Source organism: Mugil cephalus, chromosome 15 (genome assembly GCF_022458985.1).
Source record: "Mugil cephalus isolate CIBA_MC_2020 chromosome 15, CIBA_Mcephalus_1.1, whole genome shotgun sequence".
NCBI classification, from domain to species: Eukaryota; Metazoa; Chordata; class Actinopteri; order Mugiliformes; family Mugilidae; genus Mugil; species Mugil cephalus.
Window position 1 is genome coordinate 10759181 of NC_061784.1, and position 27250 is coordinate 10786430.

At 42.4% G+C, this 27250-nt stretch overlaps 1 protein-coding gene across 4 annotated transcripts; it reads left to right on the top strand.

Annotated features, from left to right (window-relative positions):
• Positions 1-23953, top strand: LOC125021351 (CD166 antigen homolog). Of its 4 annotated transcripts, none has more exons than XM_047607377.1 (16): positions 1-274; positions 11991-12097; positions 13869-14088; positions 14395-14459; positions 15728-15815; positions 15932-16102; positions 16607-16731; positions 16972-17104; positions 17550-17662; positions 17872-17995; positions 18241-18362; positions 20106-20238; positions 21115-21141; positions 21246-21354; positions 21610-21726; positions 22522-23953. In XM_047607377.1, exons 1-15 carry the CDS (start codon positions 217-219, stop codon positions 21689-21691), a joined length of 1677 nt encoding a protein of 558 aa, XP_047463333.1. In that variant the 5' UTR covers positions 1-216; the 3' UTR covers positions 21692-21726; positions 22522-23953. The 4 variants fall into 4 exon arrangements, with proteins under 4 accessions (XP_047463333.1, XP_047463335.1, XP_047463334.1 ...); XM_047607379.1 differs by having other exon boundaries at positions 22525-23953; XM_047607378.1 differs by having other exon boundaries at positions 22528-23953.
• The last annotated feature ends 3297 nt before the right edge of the window (positions 23954-27250 follow it).

Genomic DNA, 27250 nt, shown 5'->3' on the forward strand with positions numbered 1-27250 from the left:
CTTCCAGTCCTGTATGATTCAATGGTTTCACCTGCCCTCGTCACCGAGAGAGAGACGGCGCAGACAGGAAAGTTTTGGACTTCCCACACACACGCGCACTCTCAGTCAACCAGCTCTCTCTGCCATATTTGCCCAGCTCCGAGCCACTGCTACTTTATTCGCGACGGGAGCGGCGTGTGCTAGCGAACCTCTCCAAGCTACGGTATCTCAAAGAGGATGACTTCGCTTATTTTCTTGCTCCTGGCTGCCGTGAGCGCCGGGACGCTTCATCAAGGTAAGCGCCGACAATAATCCGAATTGCCCCCTGTTTAAATTGGGTAAGCTTCAGGTTGCTTTTCCTCCTTTTTTTTCCCCAAGTTACCTACTTGTCGGTTTGTCTTTTCTACAGCGTTTTTGTAATAAATACTAAAACAGGTAGTTTTGAATCGCAAGCGCGTAACTAAACGTCATAATGATGTCATTAGGTTTATTACTACAGCCTGCGTGAGGCTGTATCGATACGAGCTTTCAGGTGAAGTACAGGCAGACTAGGTAAACTTAATTACCTTGCACCACAGCCTCGAGACATACTTTCAATAAAACCTGCTCCATTGTTACCTTCCATCTCTCCACTTGTTTGTAACTACGGTTTAAAACGAGTCTTAACCCAAGTTTGTTTGTTTTTTGTGTGTTTATTCGGTGTTTGTCACTGTCAGAATGGGCAGAGAAGAAGACACATTTATTATAACACTGTCGTCCACGTTTATCGGCTTGTGTCGCTCAGGTTTGTGAGGAGATGGATGAGATCACTGCAGTGACATCACACCCCATGACTGAAACAAACCGAAACTGAAAAGAAACCCTGGGGAATTGCGGAGATCTATTTTGGGTATAAGTGGGGTTATAATTTCCCCATCTCTGGGGCTGATGGGGAATTGGGGTTTTTTTCTGTGTGTGTGTGAGAGAGTGAGGGAAAAACAAGGGTGGGGCTTCAAACATTTACTAAGCTGCCTCCATCTTTCGACCTACATTGTGTTTCTAGACTTTTTTCCTCCTCTAAGGTCTTATCTCTCTTAGCTGTTTGTGTCACCAGTCGTCTCCCCCTATTTACAGAGCTGCTCTTTGTCAGAGGTCCTGTGCGGGCTGACTGTTGGCTGAGTGGGTGTGTGTGTGTGTGTGTGTATGCATGTGTGTGTTGAAAGGTATGCGGGAAGGCGTGGCCGGCGGCTGACACAGTCGGGGGGCTCCATCACTGGCTCCTATCTGACCTGTCTCTAGACCAGGGCCGCCACAGCGGGGGGCCGCGCCGTATCTGGGTCGTGATCAAATCCATATTTATTCTAATGGCTGATATCGGCGCGGGCAGACAGATAGCGGCCAACGCGAGCTCCCAGCTTTATCTGTGGCATTCCTATCATCAAAGGGAGAGAGTTCTGTCTCAGGGACTTTCAGATTTTAGAAGTTTGTAGCTACAGGGCGGCTGCAGCTTTTCAAGGTAACTTTAGAGTGGCGGGCTGCCAGCTGTTGGGAAAATGCGTCCGTGTTGCAAAAAGTACCCGAGTGTTATCGCTTTAGTCCTCACTGGGTTTTTTTACGCCTTGAAGGGGGTTTTGATTTAAAAATGAGAAAGAAGAAAGTTACTGTTAGCACAGAGTGCGTTTACAGTAAATCGCATGTGCCGCTTTATATAAAAGCTCTGACTGTGTTGGTGAAGTGGTTGAGACGGTAGTTAGCTTCTAGTTCATTTGAATTGTGCCACTCAGTCGACGCAGATGCAGAGAGGCTTCACCCACTTTCTGCTGAGAAACTTTTGAACCTGTTATTTAGACTTGTACCGCCCACCGAGACGAGACCAGGCACCTCCGCCCCATAGCAATGATCACACACATGCAAAAACACTTGAGGAACAGCTAAAAAAAAAACAAAAAAAACATGGAAAATTCGCTAAATTCACTAGATCCCAAACTGATCAAGTATCCGTGGGATGCACTGGGACAAGCCTGATCAACAGAGACCCCTCCCCTCAACCCAGAGGACCCACAGACCCCCCACTAACAACATTCTGTAACCAGACACCACAGGACACTATCAAGGTCCGTGTCCACTCTCCGATGAGTCACAACTGTTTCGGAGGCACAAGGGAGACCTGCACAATGTTAGGGTGGTCACAATGTTATGCCTGATCGGTTTAGTGGTGCTGCACTCTCCTGATATTATCAGTCATGACACCACCTAATCCTTTTATTATTGTAATTATAAGCATGATTTTTATTCATTGAGGTCATGCTGTAATTACATCCCCAAATACTCAATGCCTTAGAAAATAAACAAAAATAAACCGTCCCGTCCTCTTTTCAACAGGGGGGTTAGTCAGACGAGAAAAAGGTTGTGGAATGCTCCGGCTTTAAATTGCTTTAGCTTGAGGGCACGTCAGTTTGAAACGCTATCTCCTTCTGCCCAGACATGTAGAAACGGCGCGTCTTTTTCTATAGGTAAAATACCTTTGTGGGGCTCAGGGGTGGTGAGGGATGGGGCGGCCTGCGTGTCTTAAGACAGAGGTGGCTTGTCTACTTTTAACTGGCTTTATTCGACGACACGTAGCAGTGAATTTGTTGAAAAAGCCTGACGTCTCGGGAGCCCCGCTTTTTAATCTGTTAGCCCTTCCTGCTGTTGCATGCCATAACTCACAACAGTCATGTGAAAGGCTTTAAAGTTTTTCCATTGGACATTTTGGACGGATAGGGGTTTCTCCTCCAGCAGTAATTACATCTTAAGGTGCAGAGGCAGATTTAAAAAGTCATGGTGGTAGTACAACAGTTAAAGAGAAATGTTTTTTACCAACATTTATTAGCATGTTTTAACTTTTCGCGTTTTGGTCACACTATTCATTTTTAGGTGTTTGTTTGTTTCTTTTAAATGGACCCAGAGTTTAACTAATAATAATAATAAAAAAGTCCATCTATTAAGTTTATAGTGGACTCATCAGAGAGATTACATTTGGCCTTTTCATTTGAGATTCTGTCTCTTAGTTTTTTACACACACAGCCCCGAAATGGCAATCAAAAAAATAAATTATAGGTCATGTCGTCAAAACCGAAATCAAATGAGGTCATGGGTAAACCCATGACCATAAGCACCCACTTCTCATATGATGCAGTGCGACTAATATGTGCGTATGGTTTGATAACCTACGTAGGCATGCTTCTGCATTCTTTACTGAAGTTCAGTTTCCCCTTAATAGATAAAAAAAAAAAAGTTCCTAGAGAACCACAAGTCAATGGTATTATTAGAGGAAGCTGTTTTTAGTATCCGAGTGCACATCCCCACAGACAGTTTATAATAAAGCAGTGTGACGTCCTGAAAAAAAAAAAACATTTACTATGCTTTGTTACCATCCTGCGACATATTTGGGCCTATGTATTTCTTCCCACCTGCCAGTTTGGTGTGTGCACCGGGATCATTTTCCTCTCCGTTGAACCCATCTATTCGTCGTGTCAGGTGTACACCCGGAGCAGCGCACACTAAGGTAAAAAGATCACATGGAATTAAACCCTCTTCCGCCCCGTTGATCTGTAATTAAAGAAGAACCTGTGGAAGTGGGTTCCCCCTCGTATTTACACAGTCGCTCGAGCCTTGTGTGTGATTATGGTCTGGAATGGACGGATTACGTTTGGAATGAGCCTGATGTGTGTAGGAAGTCAGGACATCTGCAGCAGGGAGATTATTATTTGCAGTACGTGAATAATATTGTTGGCAGATGCACTGGCCATGTCTAGGGACGCTTATATTTACAGCATTAATTTATAATCTGTAGTTGCTGAACGCGTGAACTTTGAAACTGGAAGGCGAAAGTAACTTCAGTTCATGGGATGAAGTTACTTTAATCTTCATGAGAAACACGTTTTTGTTTTTAGGTACATCGTGTTTCGTTGCAGACCCACCTCACTGTCGTGTGAAAGACTTAACTGTTGCTGACTTGAGTAGTTGAAAACCTCACGAGATCCGTTTGTGAGTCACTCAAAACTCAAGAAAGTCAAAGGCTGTATGATAAATTGTAACTGTACTTGTAACCGGTGGTTGTTATTGTAGGCTTAAATGTCAGTCGAGCGCGTAGAGGTGAAGGGAGTTCGGAGGGTGAGTCAGATCAAATCAGTTCGGCTTTATTTATGTAAGTCAGTTGTTTTCTGCCCTGACCTGTCCAAGCGAGCACATTTGGATCAGTCTGGTCGCTGGAATGAAATCTTCGCTGGAGATCTCCAGCCTGAACAGGAGAATAGTGAAACATGCAGGAAATCTAAAATAAAACGCCCGCTTCATGTAAACTAAGCACAGATGAGCATATTTACGGACGAAAATAGATCTGATTTTAGTGATCGCAAGCATTTGAACTGTTGTTTGACCTACGCTCCCTCAGGTCAGATACTTTCAGTTTTGCTTTAAGTGAAGCTAAGCGAGATCACATTAAATACTCGAGTAATATATCTGTCAAAGATAATTTATTTTTGTCATAAGCAATCTGATAGAGAGGCAACCCCACCCCACCCCCACATGCATTTGATTTGTACTCTAAGCCAGGAAAAACTATGCTGGCTTATAAAAAAAAAAGGTCAAGTGTTAATTTACAGTATCTGATTTCTGTACAAGCGCGTCATAGTGAGGAGAGATGGTCTAATGGTCGACTAATGTGTTGGCACCCTGGAGTAAACAGTTTGGGGCAGTGTGAGAATTAAACGTTGAGATTTACAAAGCTTTATCCGGACTATTGTAAGAAGGACCTGGCAGAGAAGGACTCAAATGCACCATTCAAGAAACAGGTGATGGATTTAAAGTCTAAAAAAAAAGCAATTTAGTCCAAGAAACAAATGGAGCAAAAAAAAGCACATAACACACGAGGACCAGATGTGGACATTTCTCACGAAGCACAGAAATGAACTGGCAAAGGAGGAAGGAAACAGAGACTAAATACAAGGTGAACAATGAGGCACAGGTGAGACACATCAGGGTGGGGCTGACAAACACGAGAGAGAAGTGAGTTAGTGACACACTGAGCAGGAAATGCCCCAAACGCAGAGATACCGAACTTGAGGAAGGATGAATTTAACCTCCTGACCGAAGGAAGCAGTAGTGTGACAGCTCAGATCAAACTTCCTTCGGTTGGGTTTCTGCGTTACTGTGGTGCTATTCATTTACCTTCTTTACTCCCCCTTAAAATTTGTGTGGGTAATTTTGCGGTTTTCCCTCCAGCTGGTTTTGTGTGTAATTCTAGACCTGTTGCTGTGTAAAGTCAAGGCTATTAGTTTTAAAGCTGACAGCCACCTCTGTTGGTGGTGCAACATTATGCTTGGCATGTGGACTTAGTCGCAGATTTCCATTCGCTGTCGAGCGGCTCAGGTTTCCGTTCCGTGGAGCAGGAATGCTGCGTGGTCTCATCCTCATGTTCACACAATGTGCTCCAAACGAACTGTAGAAGTCCTTTCTTTCTTAAGCACAGTGGCTTTATTTTGATAGGAGGTTGCAGTGTCGCACAGTCACACTGCTTTGTTCGTGTTTATCAGCATAAGACCTGTGGTGTGTCCTTTTATTTCTTTATCGACACAACTCTCCAGCCACATTCTGTTCATCTTTGGAACCAAAAGTAGCATATATTTTATTATAAGGCACGTATGTTATAATTAAGACATGTATTCCTTCTCACGAGGTTAGTAGCGGTAGCATTTGCGGCCACAAAACAACTACACATCTAAAGGGTCAAACGGACTTGAGGAAGTAGTTGTATTTGTCTTAAAGTAGCCTTCCAGGTAGAAGATGGTCTGTTCAGACATCGAATCAACATCCATTTATAAGTGACCAGTGTAAAGTACCGGGGTGAACATTTGGAGGTGGCCTGGGTCACATGCGTCCACTTGAACACACATTTTGTCACATTTAAGATCTCCTGACTCAATTGCATCAGCGGAGTTTTCCCTCATTCATTCAGGAAAAACAAACACACACACACACACACACACACAGCCGCTGTTGTCAGGTTTCTGGGGAAGTAGGACCCGAATGCAAAGCCAGGAGCTGGAAACAAAACGACTTTAATAAAAAAGTTTACAAGTTAGGGAACAAAATACTCTGCAGGGTATCCAAAGAACGGGTCAGGACCAGAACCGAGATAAGACGACAGGAAGCACACGTACAGGACAAACAGGGATAACGACACAGACGACTTGACGGAGAACAAAGGGAGAGGCAGGACTATCTCCACACACACACACATACGGGTAGAGGAGGTTAATGACACACGGGTGAAACTAATGAGGGTGGTACACACTAGGAGAAACCAATCTATCAAAGGGGGCAAACACGGGACGAGGAGGATTAAAACAAGTTAAGAAACACAGAGGAAAAAACATCATCCGAGACTTTTTAAAGTGTTCTGTCCTTAGAGCTGTTAACGAACTGAATAATAAGAAAATCCAAACAATTACTAACAAATGAAAGTGCACATCGGTGTGATACTGTCTCTAAATGACTTGTCGGCGTGTGGTTAATTATTGATGCAATCACGTTGATGTATGACGAGGTGTTTGGAAATTACCTAAGTTTCCTCTCTCACCAGTGTATTTATTTCCCCTATAGTTTAGTGCAAAAATAACCAACGTCAGGGCGGATATCAGTAAATAATGACTTAACGTAGGGGCCCCAGTCACGATGCACACAAACAAACATCTCCGTCCCTGCTTCTGACACAGCGGATGTGATCCATTCGAGGTAGCCGTTTGTTATAGTACTCCACTGTCCCGCAAATTATGTCAGAGTTTATTTGCATACAGGCCGGATCTGGAGAGCCGGCTGGAGACGAGTTCAGGGTCTGAACACAGGCACTAAAATCTGGTCCCTTAGGATCACATCGCCCCGGTCTGATGTTAATGTAAAGTCTGAACAGGGAGGACAGGAAAACCAAGAGTTTCCTGTGCTGCAGATAAGTTCACTAGATTTTACCAGCATTAATGATGACGTTGATGACTCTGCAGATTAGAGCCCAGATTAAATCTTCACAGAGTTCAAGTGGCAGGCATATCCTGCATGGTTGAATTGCTGACGAAGAAGGAGGAGGAGGGAACTGCTCGGGGGCAGAAATTTAACTTTCAGGTTTGTCACGTTTGGAAAAACAATGTTCAGAGTATGTGACCAACTCAATCAAAAATAACTTCTTCTACGTTGTGTAGCAAATTCTACAGCTTCTGTTTGAAGAAGAAGGGCCACTAGACTCTAGATAGTGTTTAGAAAAGCTGGTTTAAAACTCTAAGGTAGGTCACTGGTTCGAGTCCCCTCTTCTTCCACAGCCAGGAGCCTTGAGCAAGAACCCCACATTCACTGTGTGGCACATGCAACACTCAGTGTTGCATGTGGTTTTCCCCACTGCTCTGAGTGTGATCACATCCCATTTGCACACACTGCGCAATAAAAAAAAACATGAAATATTTGGCCTGGGTTTCATGTAATGTTTTTTTATTATGAGCTTTTACTGAAATACAAAGTAAAGCCAAGCAACAACAGGCCTGCTATGCCTTGTTTTTCTCTCCACGATTATTAAGGCCTAACTATAGGAGTAGATTGAAACCACTGGGAGCTCTGCCTCTTCTGGCCTTATTGAGGAAATGCCAGGGTAGCCTCCCATGGACCACCACTGAGCTGTCTCTCAGACCGTCCCAGCGCTCAGGTAGTTCATCTCAGACATAACACACAGCAGCAACTTGTGAGTCAATCGTTTCGTTTCTGTTCCTCACAAATATGCTCTGACTAACGCCATTACACCTCCGGCATCTCCTTACTATTTCTGATCTGTGCCTTAGATTGTGTGAGTGAAAGGGAGCCATTGTATTGTATTTTGTAACAGGTTCTTTTAGGTGAGAATAATGTCAAGTATGAGGAAATTATAAACTGTTCCTTGTGTGCTGCTCGATGACCAGCCCTGCTGCTAAAACCTGAGACTGGCTTCCTATTACGAAATTAACATCGTTATGAAATGTTGGTGAACTTTTGAAAGGAAATGGAAACTGTCTTTTTTTACATGTGTTTTAAATCCCTGGTTAGAACATTGATGTATTGTCAACACTTGAGTCTCAGTATATTGAGATAACAACTAGATGTTTACCTTTAGTTGGAGGAAACTATTTGTTCCTGTCTTTCTTGAATGAGTGAAACTCTAAAGTACAATCATCGACCAGATTCCAGTGTCGAGGTGTGAATGGGGGTGAAACTTCATGGGAACGGAGGTTCAGGTTTGAATGCGAATTGATGGCAGACGATATCTCAGTCCACCTCCGCTGTTCAGAGAAGGGTTTTCCAGTTTGACGTGGATGCGTTGCTGTACTCCCCTTTAAAAACCACCTGTCTTCTCCGGCTAAAACGTCTACGTTGTTGTCTTCAAAGGAGTGTCATTATCTTTCGAGTGTAGGAGGACAGCTGAATGCTTGGCTGATGAGCTGGCTCTCCGGTGTTGAGCCACGAGTTTGTGAATGGGCTGTTTTCCAAACATACAATATGCTACATAGCTCTGTCTTTGTTTTTTTTGTTTGTTTGTTTTGCCTGATGTTTTGAAATACGCAGTGATTCTCTGATAACCACATAGAGGATAACAGGATTTTGTTGGTCTCTTCCTCTCTGTCCGTCCAGGGATTTTTTTTTATGATATCTTTCCCACACATCTGAACCAGTGGATGGGTCCAGGGCTCTGATCTCTACCTCTTCCATGCACAGATTAGCCACTATAGGTGAAGCAGGTGACCCCACGGTGCAGCCCTGTTGTTTTCCTGTAGAAACCTCCATTAAATTAGAAACAGGTCAGTCAGTCACAGGACGAGCAACACACAAACGTGGTCCGGGCTGAGGCGGTGTCTTCCTTCAGCAGTCTCACTCTTACTACTGGTGTGGTTTCTGTGATGGGAATCCCCGTGAACATTAGGTAACATCTGATGTTTTTTCTTCTGGATCCATTTTAAAGTGTTTCTGACCGCCATGCTAGCTATTAGCATTGCGATTAGCATCCGTTCTTGCGTCTCCACTCTTCTCAAATGAACTGATGAGGACAGAAGGACGAGGCCCAGGCTTTGAACCACCAACACTCAGAATAAACTCACTGCAATAGTCAAAATATTCAACGGCTCAACTGTAGTTCGAAGGATTTTCAATGTGAGGAACCAGTTTCTCGTCCTCTTTTGGGGTTTTGGTAGTTTTGAGTTGCTGGTCCCACATGGCCTTCTGCAGACAACCAACGTCTCTTGATCATCTGGGTCTGTGTTTAATGAATACCCTCTTTTTGCCTGAGTAAGGGATTTTTTTAGTAAATTAGAGCTGCCATGAGTGTACTCCCTGTGCATTGGGGGGACTTCTGCAGCGTAATTCACTTTGCTGGTGAGTAAGTTAGTAAGTACAAGCGCATTAACAGGTATAACAAAACAAGGCATCTGCTGAAGGGCAGACATTGTTCCTAGGCCTCAAGTTTATCAGACTATCCCTCGAGTTCACAAAACAAAAGCTCGCAGTGGCCGTTATTTATTTTGTCAAATTAGGCAGTTAGGAAGTAACAAAATGCACTCCCATTTATTTTCTTAACAAGAAGATCTTTTGTTTGTCTCTGCCTCCAGTGACGGGCATTATGTTGGTCTCTAGACATGCTGGTGCCTTGGTAGCCTGCTGAAGAAGCAGGAGCCATTTTCCCATATAGAATAAATTAGCTTCAATTCCCACAGTGCCCACCTCTCAATTTCAGCGTTATTCTTCAGGGCACCACATACTATAGGGGCACTCAGAGGCCGCGCTGCAGCTCATCAAGAATTTCACAAACACCAAGTACACGTGTTTTACATGTGGTCCCCTGAGAAAGACATAGGGAAGTAGCAGTTGCACAACTCTAAACTAGAAAATACAGACTACTGCGTTTTGTTTTTTAAATAAATCTGTTTTTCTTCCAAAGTGATCTGGTCTGAGTCAAGCTGTTGCAAAAAACAAACAGTAAGAAACAAATCGACTGAAGGAGTAAAATGTGGGGCCTGTTTAATGTTTATCTTTAGCTCATCTAATGCATCTCAAGGGGTTGGTGGGTAGAGGCCAAAAAAACAAACAAAAAAAATTAAACAACAAACCAAAACTCAAGATTTTTACCACCTGACTAACAGAAACAGGATAAACCCAGGACAGAGAAATAAAGCAGTGAACCCCTGCATGTCCTCTGGACATTATAGAAATCGTAGAAAAGTGTCAGTGGGAAGCTGGGTGTGTAGGAAGATCCAGGCTCAGCTGTAAACACTACTCAAAGCAGTTTGTAATAAGCATGAGTTCAGATTCTTTTGCACTTGACTCAGATCATTAATGCAGTTACTTGGAAGCAAACCAGTCCTAAGGAATTCAGCACAGTGGTAAACCACAAGCAGCGACCGACTGACTCAGACTCAGACTCATGTAATGACTGGTGACACTGTGAGCAGAAGCTAGTCTTCAGAAACAAAAAAAATCACACCACTGGTTTTGTCGTTCTGTTCAAAAGATTTTTTTTTTAAGTACAAGACGTCTCAAACAACAGATGATTAATTAAAGTATGTTAAAATTAAAAATGAAAATATAGCTGCAACTGAAATGAGAAGATTCTTTATAAAATTAGATAAAATTCTTGTAAAATCACAATAAAACAATGTTTTTCTTTATTTAAACGACACCGTGTACAGTATGTAGTACTCAGCTGGTTTGTTTTTGGTCATTTGGACACAGGATCAAGTCACGCCCTCACCTCACTTGTCATTCATGTGTTTGTCTATGGCGGTCTGTTGGCGTTAAATGTAAGGATCAAATCCGGTTAATGGTTGTTTTAAGATGTCTCGATCGTCTTTGTACAAGAACCTACAATGAGGAGTACGAGGATTACGAGGAGCGGTACTTGTAAAACCAGTTCCAAATATTTAGTCAATAGAAACATAGAAAAAAAAGACGTACGTAATAACAAATAATGTAAAACGTGAATAGAACATTACAGTAAGAATAAATAAGGTATTTGATTCGACAATGTGATTGACGCCATCATCATACAACCTGCTCCTTCGTAAAGTTAAAAGATGAATAAAATGAAAACACAGTAACTCGGTTTAGCTCCGCCCACCCTCTTTCACCTCTTTGACCTGCATCTGTCTATCTACACCGGCACCATGTCTGTTTAATCCTCTCCTGTGAAGCATGAAATAGACAGCTGCGTTGTTTTTGGTCACATTTCTCCCTGAACGGTGAAGCTCTGATCACCAGCGACGTATAGTGACAAAACACCAGAGGTTGTTTGTCAAGACGAGCGAGGTAGACGATGGCGCGTCTAAAACCGTCCCCCCAGCCAGGGAACCTCACAAGCTTATGGTTTCCATGGATGTGCCGAAGACAGATTAGAGGAAGAAAGAAAAACTTGGATTAGTTGATCACAAGACAACACAAAAAAGTTGCGTCTGCGATTGTTGCCTGCATTGTGACCCTGTTTCCCTTTTTGTTTTTTCAAATTTGTAAAAAACAAGTTTCATATCATGGAGACAGACATACAATCATCACACTTTTCACTCACACCGAGGCTTCTCAGGAGGAATGTGATGGGGGGAGGAGTTTATGTCAGGTTTCACTTCACACAAAGAATCAAATTTTTCTGTGCTAATTTTTTTGTCTGTCAAATGGGGGCGTGGCCTAATTTACCACTTGTCATCTATGATGGTCTGTATTTTTGTTGGATGTATGTTTGCTGTTGTGTTAGACCAGTCTTGCAAGATTCCTAACGAAAGGAAGCAGGAAGTGACATCAATTTTAAAAAATCAATACAATTATTTTACAAATTAACATCTACTACCTACTATGAGACTGTAGAATGAGACTGTTTTGTTGTCAATCAGCCATTTCAGTTAGAAGCCGTACTTGTATGTTTCTGGCCTGGTCACGCTGTAATGACCAGAGTCTGTGTTAATATTAATGGCCTGTTGCCTTTTGTGTTTGTGTTGCAGCGTGGGGCACAAACAGTATGACTGCATTATACGGAGAAACCATTGTGATACCATGCAACAGAGGAGCTCCAGCACCAGAGGATCTGATGTTCATCAAGTGGAAATATGTAAGTACACGTCAACAACAATCACACGCCTAATATTCAGATTATTTTTTAAGACGCTGCATTAACATCCGTCCAGGATTATCCAGTCACATAAGGCAGCTACTACTACTTTTAGTACCTACGTCCATACTTGGCCTGAACATTGACATGTGTCTCCACCAGTGTTCACTTGGTGGTAACCTACCGAAACTAGTCAGCTGCCACAGGCCCTGTGGCTGCAAACAAGGTGGGAAAATATATGTCAATATGACATTTGACGGCACATGACCCTGCTGTTAATATAGCCCCCAGCTCTACAAGTAAGCAAACCATGAGGGTAAATGAGTCTCAGTACTAACACTAGCTGCTGTTTTGCGCCACCTGAAATTAGCGCCTTCTGGTGAGTGAAACTTACTCAGCGTGTGAATGAAAACCGACATTGTTTGTGGCGTAAGAGAATATCCTACAGCAGTGTCTGTCTCAGACGGATCAGTAGCGTTGTTTATTGTTTGTGTGTCATGACTTGGACGCACACGTTAACTTATTATGTTCAGATCGCAGCCCTGATGTTAGTTAATTGTGCACGAAGCTCAAATTATAACAATCCAGGAGCTTTCTTAGACACTGTGGTGTTCCTGTTTAGACTCACTGTGGGAAAACTTAAGCAATTAACCTTCTGCTAGTACCTCTCCTACATATTTCAGTGGGTCAGCATGAGCAGCCTAAATAATAAATGTGTGGCACCCAACCGCCTTTTGAAAGAGGAATTTGCAACCGCAACAATTCCATCACGTTTGAAAAGACTGTAAAGAGACACTAATATAAAGGTTCTTGGAATCAACCTTTTTGTTTGAAAAGGAGGCGTCAGTAGACAAGAGGAAACTTCGTGGCCATGAATAAGCCATATGTCATCTAGAGGCTCTCAGTTCAACTTACAAACTTTATCTCACTTCCTCATAAGACATTTTTTGCTGGCTAAGTTCTGTATAGAAGGTTTTAGTCATCAGACTTTTGCATCATAAATCTTCGGAGCAGTACAACGAGCGCATTATCAAGAAGAGACCACACTGCTTAGTACCACGAAGGCACGAAGGCAACAACCTGCCATAAAAAACGTCTACTACCACTGTTGCAAATTTCCCCACTGTGGGATAAATTAAAAGATCATCTCACAAGAGCTCATGGGTACAAGTGTACAGACCTCGTACTGAACCCTTCTCTGCTATGGATCTGTTATGTCTTGATGGTATGTGGTGACTTATTTAAAAAGAGTCTGTTGTCAAATCAAATCTCTCCATGTGTGAATCTGGTTTTATTTCAACATAAAGCATGTGCCTTTAAAAACAGAAAGGTCACAGAATAGGTCACGTCCGGTTCTCTCGCCAGGCTTCTTTCTAGAGACACATCTGCATTGGGGAAGTCCAGATTTGGTTATTATTTTTATGTTATTCGGAAACTGTACCGAGAACCAGAAAAACGTGTGACTATGTGTAAGATTTTCGAATGAGTTAACACTTAAAGTTAAGGATTAAAAAAAACAAGTTTTTCTGGATTACCTCGTTGGGTACCTGTTTGATGATAATCCCATGCTGACTAGTCCTGGAGTCCAGCTAATGCCACGGCCTTTCTTCAAAGTGCAGTTGTTTTTCTTTTGTAGAGTCGCCTTTATGAAGACAACCTCGAAACCTACTTATGAGCCTCGGCGCACCAACCGTTGATAAACAAGAACTGAAATGCACAGATCCATAAAATCCTTAGACCTAACCCTTCTCTCTGTCTCTTCTCGCCTCAGGAGAAAGCAGACGGCACCCTCGGCGATCTGTTGATCAAACAGACTCAGAGCGACGAGGCTACAATTCAAGCCACAGACGATTACGCCAAACGGGTCAGCATCGACGACAACTTCAGCCTGCACGTCACCCAGGCCTCTCTGAACGACCAGAATGTATTCACCTGCATGGTCGTCTCCGAAAGCAACCTCGCAGAGTATCCGGTCGATGTCATCGTTCACAGTACGTACCGCTTCAAGATTATTGCGATAAATGTGGCACGGTTACATTTGTGTTGCCGATTCAAAGATACATGCTGGATAGCGTAGACCACCAACTTTTATTTCCTCCTGTGTTTTAGGAAAGACAGGAAACTACCCACATATCACATAATGATTGGTTTTGCAAACTCAAATGAAATAGGACACGATAAAAAGACTAGCTTGATAGTTCTTAAGAGAGTGTTAAGTTTAGGAACTGACAAAGGAAGACGTCCATACATATTTGTGTGTGATTCCCAACCCTGATCCTTCCGTTTCGTGTTTGCAGAGAAACCGTCGTCAGTCGAGGTTATGGACAAAGCTGTAATGTTGCAGAAGGACAAACTCACAGCGGTAAGATTCAGTACAATACAGTTCATATTATTGTGTGCACAAGTGTGAAGCTGTTGTGTTACGCCGCATTAATTCTGGCACACACAAACATCTCGTAGACTGGAGTCGTGTTTGTACGGTAGTACAACGAGCAACGCTCCACATCAACGTGTCTGGAAAAACAACACGCTAGTGAGCTCAGCCACCAAAGACAACAGTGGTGAATGATGCGATGGACGGAAACCCTTAAAAAACATCCAGCCAAGAGAAGAGCACGCGTTCAGAAGTCAAACCCGTTCTGCAACAATGTTATGAAGAAAACCGAATACAAATGAAACCGAAATGAGCCTTTACCAAAGAAGACAGGAAGGGGAACACTTTGAATGGTCCTTGATCCAAATATAACAACGTCATCGTTTAACACGCCGGAGGAAATGCGATGGCATGAGCTTCACGTTTCAGTGGGACACTAGTGTTTACTGACGATGCGTTCACAGACAGAGGAGGACGAGAGGAATTTTTAAGTGTATAATTATACTGTTTGCTCAGATTCAGACAAACCTGTCCATCTGTTTCACTTGCTGAATACAAAACTAAAGGCAGAAAGACCCACAAACAAACGACAACTAAAACCTGCTGCTGTAAATACACATATATGAGATGCATTCATGGGTAAATAGACAGTAGTAAATAGTAAATAGATGCGCATTCACTGGGAAACGCCGGCCATAATGCGGGATATGAAAGAGCATTGTTGGGGAGAAGGAATGCTCTTATGACTTCTTATCTGGTTCTCACACAGCGTTTCTGTGCTGTGCTCCATGACCTTCAATTCTGAAGTTGTAACAAGGAGTCAGGAACACAACGAGGGTTTGAAAACATTCTTCCCTAAATGAGTTGCTTGTCTCTCCTGGAATACGTCCAACATTCTCCTGTTAATGCTGGAAAGAGGACATAACGTCATGAAGTCGTGGGCAGCAAATTAAGGGCTTCACTCGCTTCAGAATTAGCTGCTAAAAGCACATTTTTGCAGATTGTGGTTTTTAATTACATTTTATTATATTTTTATTATATTTGTTTTGCAATGCGTGCAGTCACGCTGCCACACACATCCAAAACGTGGATGGAGCTTGAAAACTACTAGTTGAATTCTCATACACTGAATGACATTGAATTCTGCTGAAACCTTTGTGCATCGGCTTCTTTTTACTTAAATTACTGAAAACACTTAAAGCAACTCTGTGTTTGTGTTGAATTTAACAGTTTGTTGGCTTTTCTGTTGTGTTCAGGTGGGAACATGTGTTGCGGCTAGTGCTAACCCCGCAGCTGTCATCACATGGAAAAAGGATGGAAAGGCCTTGGTTCAGGATGGGAAAGGTAATTTCATATCGCATATTGTTTAGTTAATGAACTTGTTTTCATATTGCTTTTTTACCTATTGGTGCTCAGAGCACTTTACAGTCTAGTCACTCTCTATCTGTGTGTGTATCCAGCTACTCAGATCACGTCCAGCATGAAGATAGATCCAGCCACAGGCCTGTCCACCACCTCCTCTACTCTCCAGTACGCTGCCACCAAGGAGGATGGCAGCGCCATCTTCACCTGCATGTCCGTGCACAATCTCACCAGTCAAGACGTCAACGTGGGCCCTTTTCCCGTCCATTGTGAGTAGAATCGCAGTGAACGCAGGCGTCCTCTGTCGCTGGATTGCATCTTTTGTTTGGTCATAGGCTACATGCGTAAACTAAGATAAGACTTACGCCTCCTCCGAGTTTCTCTGACGTGGATTTTGTCGGTGTCTGTCGGCACTAAGCAGTTCAATTCTTTTGTCCAAAAGCTACTACACTAGAGTGAAAGACAAGAAACCGAGCTGGAAACTTCATATCTGCCCTCATGCGATGTCTATTTTAGGCAGTCCTTTCATAGGTGTAAAATATGAGCCCATTTCTATGGCAGAGATGATCTCTTTTGTTGGGGATTCCTCAGCAATAGAAAGTTCACGAAGGGAATTTCCAGTCAAAGATACTGTTCCTTAAGAACGTAAACCACCTTAAGAAAGGTGGTTTACCTCCCTTCTTGCCTGATAAATCCGTTTTAAAATATTGTGAGTTTTATTTCCTTCTCATACTCATTCGTGCTCATTTTCAATTTCCCGATGAACCTTGCAGATCCATCGGAGAACATTGTCCTCCGAATTTTGCCCCAGGAGCCCATCCTAGAGGGATATAATGTGACGTTAAAGTGCCACGGTGACGGCAACCCTCCACCCAAGTCCTTCTACTTCACTGTCAAGGTAAGTCAAGAGTTCGACCTCAATCTGTAGCCAGACCACTGACTGCTCTCATTACCTACTCATTCCCACAATTTTGAATATTTTTCTCTAAACATTAACAAATGTTTTGTCAATTTCACATTTCCTTTAATTAACTTTTCCCATTTTCATCTTTTCTTTTATTTATTTATTTTTCTTATCATGACTAAAGCTAATATTTGCTCTCCACTCTCCTTCTTCCTCCTTCTCTCTCTCTACCAGGGCAAGAAAACACAGGTGACGAATTCAGACAACTACACTTTGACGAACGTTACCAGAGAGGCGAAGGGCGAATACAAATGCTCCCTGGTTGACAACGAGGCGCTGGAAGACTCCAAAACGCTTAACATTACCTGTGAGTAATTATGTCGCACGAAGAGCCTTAGCACCACAACAGGAAGGAAGTCAGCGCTGCACCACCGATAAACACATCCAGGTGTTGTCTTTACTTTGCATGGAGCCAACAAAAAGCTGCTCCGTTACAACTCCTACAATCACTGGGTAGATTTTAAGTAATTGCCCAATTAGAGATAGGTGGTGCAGAAAACCGTCAGCAAAATAAACAAAACAGGACCAAAGCTAAGCGAATTATAACAAAAAAAAAGCTCCCAATGTTTAAACTGAGTTTGCAACTGTGAAATGAAATGCAGTGGATGTAATGAAACTATGCATTTGTAGGGGGATTATTTTGTAGTTTGCTAGTTTGTTTTGGCGGCAGCTTCTCAGCATGAACAGACACGTCGCTTAACTCCAGCCAGATGATAAGACTCCATTAACCTCTCTCTGTGTTCTTTTCTCAGACCTGGACGTGAGTCTTAGCTCCACTGGGAAGACTGTGAAGACACTGGGCGAACCATTTTCTGTGGAGATGGATATTAGCACATCGAGTGAGATTAAAGCGTTGTGGAAAAAGGTAACGGTGCTGCAGTTAGTTTGTCAATTCAAGATGAGAGGCATTTAAAACTAGACAGACGAAAATATTCTTTCTCTTTCACACCTGACCCTATAAACTATATATAGATATTAGAGCTTGTCTTTGGAAGTGTCCAGTGTGAGAAAATTAAATGGAATTTCTTTCACCTTAGAGGAAATATTCTGAATTACTGTGCTTGTGATTTTCAGGATGGAACGATCGTGGACAAGCCCAACTTTGAAAACTTGACCTACGCTCATGCAGGAACCTACGTATGGGAAGTTTCTGTGACTGGCATCAAACGAAGTCCGAGCTTTGAGCTGGTCGTGGAAGGTGAGCAAGAGGCTGATAGTCAATGTTACATTAAACCAAAAGTAAACGAGATTACCTAACATTTTAACGTCCATACCAGAGATGCGTACTATCCAAATGAAGCAGTTGTTTCTTCTAGCACATATATTTTTCATAACTGATGCGTCACTAGAGGAGATTTACACCGTGACTCTGCTTCTGTGTGTTTTATTGGGGGGTTATTTTTTTTATACTAAACTATGTCATGACAAATGTATCTCATTTAGGAGAGCCTGTGATCACTGGCCTGCTCAGTCACTACGATGCAGAAACCAAAGAAAGAGTCCTGAGCTGTGAAGCTGAGGGAGTACCACAACCCACCTTCAAGTGGGACACCAGAACCTCAGATGTAAGTGTTAGAGCGTGAGTGTGTGTTTAGTGTTGGTCAGTAGAGCAAAGTGAACACAAACAGCCAGTGGTGTGTTCAAAGTGAGCTACAAAAATACTTCACTTTCTCTATCTCTTACCCTTTCAACTGAATTAAACAGAGCTCCTGTGGAGGAGTTTTATCATGACTGCTTTCATTTTGCTCCCATCGTCTCACATTACACAAAGCGCTGGATAGATTTCAGCCACACTGTTTGATCAGGACACCAACAGCGATTGCCTCAGTGAGTACAGTGGCAGCATGTGGCTGCAGTCCTGTGGAAAAAACAGTCTTCAGCTACATTTGCAGACGATTCATGTGTTTTCATATTTATTAAAAAAAAGTAAAGGTCACTAAGAGGGCTTCAACACGTTTCCGTCAGTCTGCCCCAGAGCAGCTGTGACTGCTGAGGTAGTTCAACACCACCAGGGTGTGACTGTGTGAGCAGATGAATAATGCATTGAATTGTAAGCGCTTTAGTGCATCTAATGATAAAGTGCTATATAAAACCATCATTATTATTACTATCAGAGCCAACAGACAAGGACTCAACACAGGCAGCAGGTGATGCACAGAGGAAAACTTAACTCCAAAGATGATCGGTACACACACCGTTCCTAAACTGTCCGAGCAAGTCAGATAGGAAGAAGGCAAAAAGGGAAATCCTAAATTCAAGCAAACGCTAGAAACCATACGGAGACTATGCGTGAAGCATTCTGCTACGCTTGTGTCAAAGAGCACAGACAAACCGGCAGAGAACAGGCACGTGACTAAATACCCAGACAAAGGGCAGCAGGTGAACGGAATCAGGGCGGGGCAAGCAATCAGGAAGGAGAGCGACGCAGAAACAACACATGACTCAAGTAGACGTGACTCAAACCGTTTTCACAGCCTCAGGCTTTGGCCACATAGGAAGACAGAAGAGAGTGGCTAAAAATACGGCTCAACTTTATGGTCACCGCATGTCGTACAGTTTGATCATCTCAAGATGCTGCAAGTAGCAGCAAGTGCAAAATGACCCCAGTAATGGGGTACAAGTATTTAAGTGTAATACTAGTGTGTACAATTGGAATATGTAGTATGGGCATTGTAGAAAACAATTATGCAGTTTGATAAACAATGAGGATATACTATATAGATGTCAGGAGCAGACAGTGGACATGAGGAATATTTATAATGAAGTTACTGAGAGACTGAGTTCAGCAGGGACAGTGCTGTATGAAAGGGACAAAAGACCAAGAGTTCCCAAGAACTTCAATCTGCCGACACGTACCGCTGCTGTTCCCTTTATACTGATGGGTGAATGTATGTATGTCCTCCACTCTCCTGAAGTCCACCGTGACCCCATGTGTCTATTGTGTCTTGCATAACATATGCAAGATCTTTAAGGAGGAAGACGTCTGTGATCGAGGTTGTGGTTAAATGCACTTTCACACAGGTCGGGGTGGAGGTGACCGATGCAGCAACATAGAGACCGAAGGAAACATAAATTTAAGACACACAAAAAAGAAAAAAAAGCATCGACCACAGGACATTTGAACCCAGGCTGTTAGTTCTGTATTAACGATGTTTGATTTGCTGCTGAAATAAGAACTGATGGATATAATAGTGTCCATCAGAACAATAAATCTGATAACACGTGTGCAACTTAATAATTGTTTTATGCGTACAAGATTCATTTCTTGCTTTAGCCTCTTATTCCTTTTATCTTGTTTTTCTGTGCAGGAGAAAGAAAGTACTTTCACGGTTCTCGAGGCCCCAAATAAAATCTCAGTGGCCCCAGATATGAACCTCACGGTCACCTGCACAGTCGAAAACAAACTGGGAACACACACCAAGACCATCACTGTTTACGCTGGTAAGTTAATATAATAATGCTACACTGGCCCAGTTACATGGCAACAGTTGAAAACACTTCAAAACTTTATTTTAGATCTGGGTGCAGCCATTTTTTTGTGCACAACTTTAACTCTTCCTCTCTTGGTGTCCACCAAACCACCAGTCGTATGTCATATTTTTTTTGGACACTGTTTTTGTTGCGGGAAATTAGAGCTATTTCATACGTAGCCCTCCTTTTTTTTCCAAGGGAAAAGAGAAACAATGGTACAATTCACCCAAGGGCTGTGTCATGCACAGGTGTGGTGTATGCGCTCTCTGTTTCCTCATCAGAATGAACAGTCGCTTTGTAAGAAATAAAAGTGCATTTTGATGTCAGCTGACACCGATGAGGAAATAATAAATGAATAAATAGCACACACTAAAATGACATCTAGCCTGGTAATATTAGCAGTTTGTATATTTTAGTAATCTTGAGTTGTTTGTGTCTGAGGTGAATGTTGCTTTAGAAACTGGCACAAATATAAGATGCATTACTAGATCCTGGTTGTCAAAACATGGGATTTCTAAATCAGCATAAATCTGGTTTGGCTGGATTTCCTGTCTGTCCTTTCTGTCCTTCTCTGATTTCCTTTTCCTTTTCCTTTCTCACATTTTAGGTCACACGTGTAGCATTGGCTAACTTTCCTAAATCAACTAATCCACTTTAATTTGTTTGGTTGGACTCTTTGTCTACTTTCAGGACGTGTGTGCACATGTTGATGTTTTGAGTCGTTTTTATGCAGAAATTAATTTTCAGAGTAGAGCAAATACTTTTAAGTGGCCCTGTGAATATCTGCGTCTCGGTTGACTTGTTTTTTCATGAGTTCTAATTGATTGTTCATATGTTTCGTTTCAGTTCCTAAGGACGTAGAGAAAGACAATAGTAAGTCCACTGTAATCTGTCTTTAGTTGCTCTGTTGGAATGAATCCTGTTTGTGTGTGAGGGCTAATCCTTGTACTAACTCGGGGTGATGTGTTTGTTCACAGGATCTTCAGATGACGACCACTCAAAAGTCATCGTAGGTGTGGTGCTCGGACTCCTAGCAGTTGCTATGGTAGCAGCACTCCTCTACTGGGTCTTCACGAAAAGATCAAGGTACTGAAACATGTTTACATTTTTAATTCTCTTCAGTCTCTGCTCAACTCCTCGTGCCACTGTTCTTGTTAGCTAACTGCATCCAAACGGAAAGAGCAACCAGGATTTAGACCCTGGAAGGGTGCAGATGTTGTGCTAAATGGGAGATACATACGTTAATCTGTGAATACGTTAATACGTACGGTCTGGAGCAGACCAGAAATTCAGCGTGTAACACGGGTGCATCACGCTTTTGCAATTCTGTGTTCACCACAGACAGGGATCCTGGAAGATTGATGATAAGGAGGACGGAACACCTGAGGAGAACGCGAAACTGGACAACAACCACGCTGTTTAAAAGGCGCTCGGGCTGTGCGACGTCTGATGAAAGTGGTAAGAAGAAGACCTTAATGCACACCTACGCGAACACTGAGATAGAAAGTCTCATTTAGTATAACAATAGTTGATTTTCCCAGACATCTGTTCCACTATCCGACTAGTATTCCCTTTTTGTTTTTAAATTGAAAACAGAGAGAATCCCTATAGGACCCTAACCCTGATCAAGTCTTATCTGTAGCCACGCTTTGACCTACACAGTCACAAGATGGAGGTTTTACTTTGCTATCTTATTGGAGAAATCTAGGTGTGTCCCAAGTTTTCCTTCGGTCTGGTGCATGTCCTCTGAGCTAGATGGGGGGGGTTGACTGTGTGGTTACACAGCAGATGAGTCAGGGCTCAGCCAAGAGTCAGGCAGAGCGGAGCGGAGGGAACTTCTGGTTTGTGGAGTGAGCTCTGCCGTTCAGTGTTGTTCACATCCTCCCGCCCTTTTTTTCATGCTTGTAATTCATTGACTTAAAAGGACAAATTGTTAACTCGCTGTCTTATATATCCCAGGACTGACAGGTGGCATTAAAACCAGATAATATAAGTTATCAGATAACGCTTTGACTGATCGGTGTAAGTCTCTGTGTTTTTGTTTGTGTGCTTAAACTCCTTCCTACCAGACTGTGTGTTGGGGGTGGGGCCCGTACTATATATGGCAATGGGGAATTTCTTGCCACATGGTGTAATTTTGTCACCAGACTGAGTCCAGTGTAATCAGATTTATATAACGCTAAGAAAGTAAGATCTATGTTAGATTTATATTTGTATTCAAAACTAAATATTTTTTATTTCTTCTTGAAGAAGAAGAAGAAGAAGAAGAAGAATGAACCAGCCTGGGAGCATCTAACTACACTCATCTGATGCGCTCGTCGACATGTACCCACAGTCTGCTGTCACTGTTTGAGGCTGACTTGAATTATTGTGTCATTTTCTCGTTGGTTTGTTTGATGGTGTGCATGGATGAATGCTGCCTCACGCCTTTTGTCAGTTCTTTGAGGCTGTGTGGTGAGTTCTAAGTCAAAGAACTGTGTTTCCTCCTTGAATTTCTTAAACTAATGTAAATTCTTTGTACAGTTTTTAATAATATTAATAATGCGTGTCGATGTTTTTTTTTTTGTTTTTTTTTGTTTTTTTTAACTTACTTTCATGACCTCCTGACCTCTCGCTGTTGGAAAACTGATTTTCTGAGTTAGTAATTTAGTTAATAATTTTCCACCACACCAAACTCCCTCTTATATCGTCATCGTTTTACATAATAGAATTGGTGAACTCTGAATTTCCATTCATGCAGTTTAGTGGAACTATTACAAACTCTTGCCAAAACTACTGTTTTAAATTTTTTTTTAGATGGAAATTGGGTCTCGCCAGATGCAGCTTTATGACTTACTCCCACATTAATGCTGTATATGTAAATAACAATAATTATTTCCCCTTTCAGCTGCTTTTACCTTTCAAGACATATTTAATTTCTTTATGGTTTCAAAAAGAAAAGTAAAAAAGCAAAAAAAAAGATAAATTAATATGATGCTGAATGAGTTGGTCTGTCTGATTTAGTTTAATACACTATTATTTAAAACACATTGTTCTGTCTGCTTACAGTTCTCAAGGTTTTAAATACTTTTTTTTTTTAATGTTTTTATTTGGGAAGAGCTTTACTGATGCTGGATGTGAACGCTCAGTTTTTTCGTGTATGGATTTATTTATATCCGCTGTGCAATCTACCTGTATCTAGTGTCAACATTGAGACTATCTGTGCTCGTTTTCTGCTGTGTTGCCGTCACTGTTAGCTCAGCGTTGTGAAGGATAAACCAAAGAACAGTGGCTCGGGAGATACGTAAAGACAATCGCTGCGACCTGGAAACCTGACGATGGGGATGAAAGAATCACCTCTACTGCTAGCCGACTTTAATTGTAGTTGGCTGACAATAAATACAAAAAGTTTAACTTCAGGAAACATGGACTAGTTGAGGTTTAGATTTGCGTCACGGACGGATTGTGTAGTTTTTTTTATTTGAATTTTATAGTGATGTACAGAGGTTATTAGTGTAGCGCACTTTTCCTTTCGGCATCTGCAAAAACACGTCAAAGCAGGTCACCATTTGTAACCAAGTTTATTTTTTGTTGCAAACGAATGGAAAAATAAAAATCTGCAGCAAACCAAAGAGAAGAAGTGGAATCGAGAATAAACAATTGTTTTGTACTGTTGTTAATAATAAAGAGTAAATTTTAAAACAAACTTATGTCTGGTGGCTTTTGTCAGCGGCGACAAAGTGGAGGGAAGTAAGTATTCATGCGAAGCAGGAAGTGACAGGACGAGCGGAAAGCAGTGGAATAAAACCCGGTTAACAAAACAGAAAAACAAGGGTCATTGCCAAGACAAAGAGCGCTGCCACCGATCAGCCGCAACATTAAAACCACTGACCATCTTGAACCTGGCCTCCAAATTCACTAGATCCCAAACTAATAAAGTATCTGTGAGATGACCCACAGAGGCCCCCATAGGACCCAATGACCCCCACTGACATCATCCTCAGGACACTCCCTGTAGACCCACGTCCATTCTCTGATGAGTCACAACTGTTTTGGTCATAATGTTATGACTAAAACACTGAAATCACTTTGGCAGGAGTTGTAAGGAAGAAATTACAATTAAAAAAAAAACAAAATTAAAAAGGCAGGAACCCTTGAATCCTTAAAAACACAGTTTCTTTTCCATCTGACAGAATAACATTTCGTCTGTCCAAACTGGAAATCCAGCAACGCCGCTAAAACAAAGAGCAGCGTTTATACAACAACACAAAATTACCAATTATAGAAGCACAACTGGTGGCACACATCCACTAATGTCTTTCACACTGCTCCAAACGGGGGGGAAACTGTGCGCACGCAAGATATCTTGCAGTCATTACGGAGAAAAACGGTCCCCAGATTGCAGCTTCTGTAGTGCGGTGGTTTTGAGTTCCCCTGTACTTACTGCAAAGTGAAGGTGCACGCTGGCCCTCGCACCATTTTGTCCATCTCTGTTGGCTGCACACACGGCAGTTTTAACAACAGGGAGATGCATAATTGCGACAGGGCCATCAAGTGACTCTCATCCGCAACCGCCCGCAAACATGTGAGGAATGTGGACATCCTGGCCACATGATGATGAGAGTAGCTGTGGAGGAGTCTGCCGACCAGTGTGTCGTCCCTGAGCTCCAACACATGATCTGCACAACAGGTTCACTCCTGCCACCGCAATGCTTGAAACGCAGGCACGACCGTCCACACATATTGTGTTTGACATTTTCCATGACTCAGATAAATGCTGGATGTGAACTTTAAAATACTTTATCCTGCAGATAAAGTATTTACTGAAATCCAGACACACAGTCTGGGGGAAAGAAAAGATCAATCAATGTAAATGGAGGGAAAGAAGAAGAGGAGGTGGAAGAGGTGGGAAAAGGAGTTGGAGAGAAGCAATTGAAGAATATGGCTCCCCCTGCTGGTGGGGAATAAAATGAACCCTGAATACTGGATGTGAAAATGGTTCACGTCTTCGTTTACCGATTTAAAGGGTGAATCAGGATAGAATATTTATCGCAAATAAAACAACACGTAGCCTATACAAGCCAACCCTGGGACGAACAGGAGCATTTAAAAAGCCAGAGGTAAAACTCTCGCAGAATAATTTCAGCCGCATCGACCTGCTACTGGCACACAGCTAGACAATAGAGCAGTTTAATAAAAAAATAAAATGATAAATAAATACACACACTCGCACAAGAGGAGGTTAAGGGGTGGGAGACGGCAGCAGGTGGTAGCTCCGCTGAAGATTGGGGAGAACGGGGCTGAAAACAGAGGTGGGCGCAGGTTGGTTTAGGCTCAACTAAGCAAATGAGAGACAAAGAACAAAACAAACAAGCAAACAAAAGTCAAACAGCAGGCAGAACTAGAAACCCCAACAAATCTAAGAAGGCACTATCAAGTAATCACCATAAAGTGAGACGTGGCAAAACTGGACTGGGGGTGCGGGTCTTTTATGCTGCTCGATGAGCAGGAAGGATGCAGCTGAGTTCAATCACTGAAACGAGACAGAAGACACAAGCAGGTGGTGGAGAATACATAGTATATATAGTATAGTATACATATATATAAATACCTGCACAATATAAAATGTTTCCTGTTTCTTGTACTTTATTCACGCAATTATCCGATCATGCATTACCTTCCCAGCTGGTTCCACCCACGTACTACGCAGGAGTTTCTTCTGTCAGTCTCTTCCACACACACAAACATCTAATTTAACTCTGGCTTTAGCTACCAGGTTATTGGAGGTTGATCATTTTTCAAAAGTTTCTTACTACCCTTTTTCCCTAAGGTTACCGGAGCTAACTGGTAGAGGGGCTCCTGAGTGTTACACCACAGAGAAAAGGAGGAGATACAAGAAACTAATTAGACAGTATACACAAAGTACACGCAAGAACGTATTTTAGCTGGAAACGAGGTAAAACACACTCCCCCGCTCTCACCATGGTTTGCTTGGTCACGACGGCAGGTCACGTACCGATTTTGCTATAGTCTCATTTTGGTCAACACTGCGAGATCTTACGGAGCCCAATATCGCATAGACACCGAGTTTAAATCAAGATTCATCCAGCATGAAGCATTTAAGCACAGTTTTGTGCTTTACAAAGACTCTGATGCACTATTTCAGACTCAGCCATGTGTCATTTCAACACACCCTAAACTTTCATTAATGTCCCATGGGACAAATGTTCGCCCTCCATTAGTGATTGTTTGTTACTAAGTTGGTGGGTGATTGTCATGAGGGATGGATGTCCTACTACTGGTTTTGTGTGCGCATCATCGCACTGAACTGTCTAAGTTTGTATTTTTAGCAGACGGTGCCGCAGAGGAGGAGACCTTTGACCTTTCGCATATAAAATTGAATTATTGTGCAGTTTGACATTTGCATGAAGATTTGTGAGAATAATGAGCATGGAAATGATTTAGTTTATATAAATTATTTAGAGCTCTCAGAGAATTTTGCTCCTTACATTCTGTGATGCAACCAGCTCTGCGGGTATCTGCTGAGCATATGTCTTCTAGACACAGTCAGAGGACATGTGGGAGTTGGCTGGCGTGGCAGCAGAAGAGGAAATAGAAAATAGAAAAGAGGAAGTGCAGTGCTTAGTGGCATGAATCTCGGGGGACGGCTACACTCGCTCTACCAAAACGGCCGACTGCAGTCCGGAACTCTCGTTTTACTTCAGAGAGGTCAGAGACAAGGCTGCGCCGACCATGAATAAAAAGGCTTATAGCTAGTGACTAAGCAGAACAAATTCAAAACACTGCCCACATCCTTCCGAAATTTTTAAATTCTCTTTGTTCACTTTGCCCCAGTTCTGAAATGCCAGGCAACTGCAAATGTCCCCACTGATCACTCACCAGTGGGAGGGATGGATGTGGGAGGACAACAGAACGGTCAGAAGGGAAAGTTTGTTCTGGAGGCTATTATTAAAATGAGAGCTGAAATGAAACGGCCGTAAAC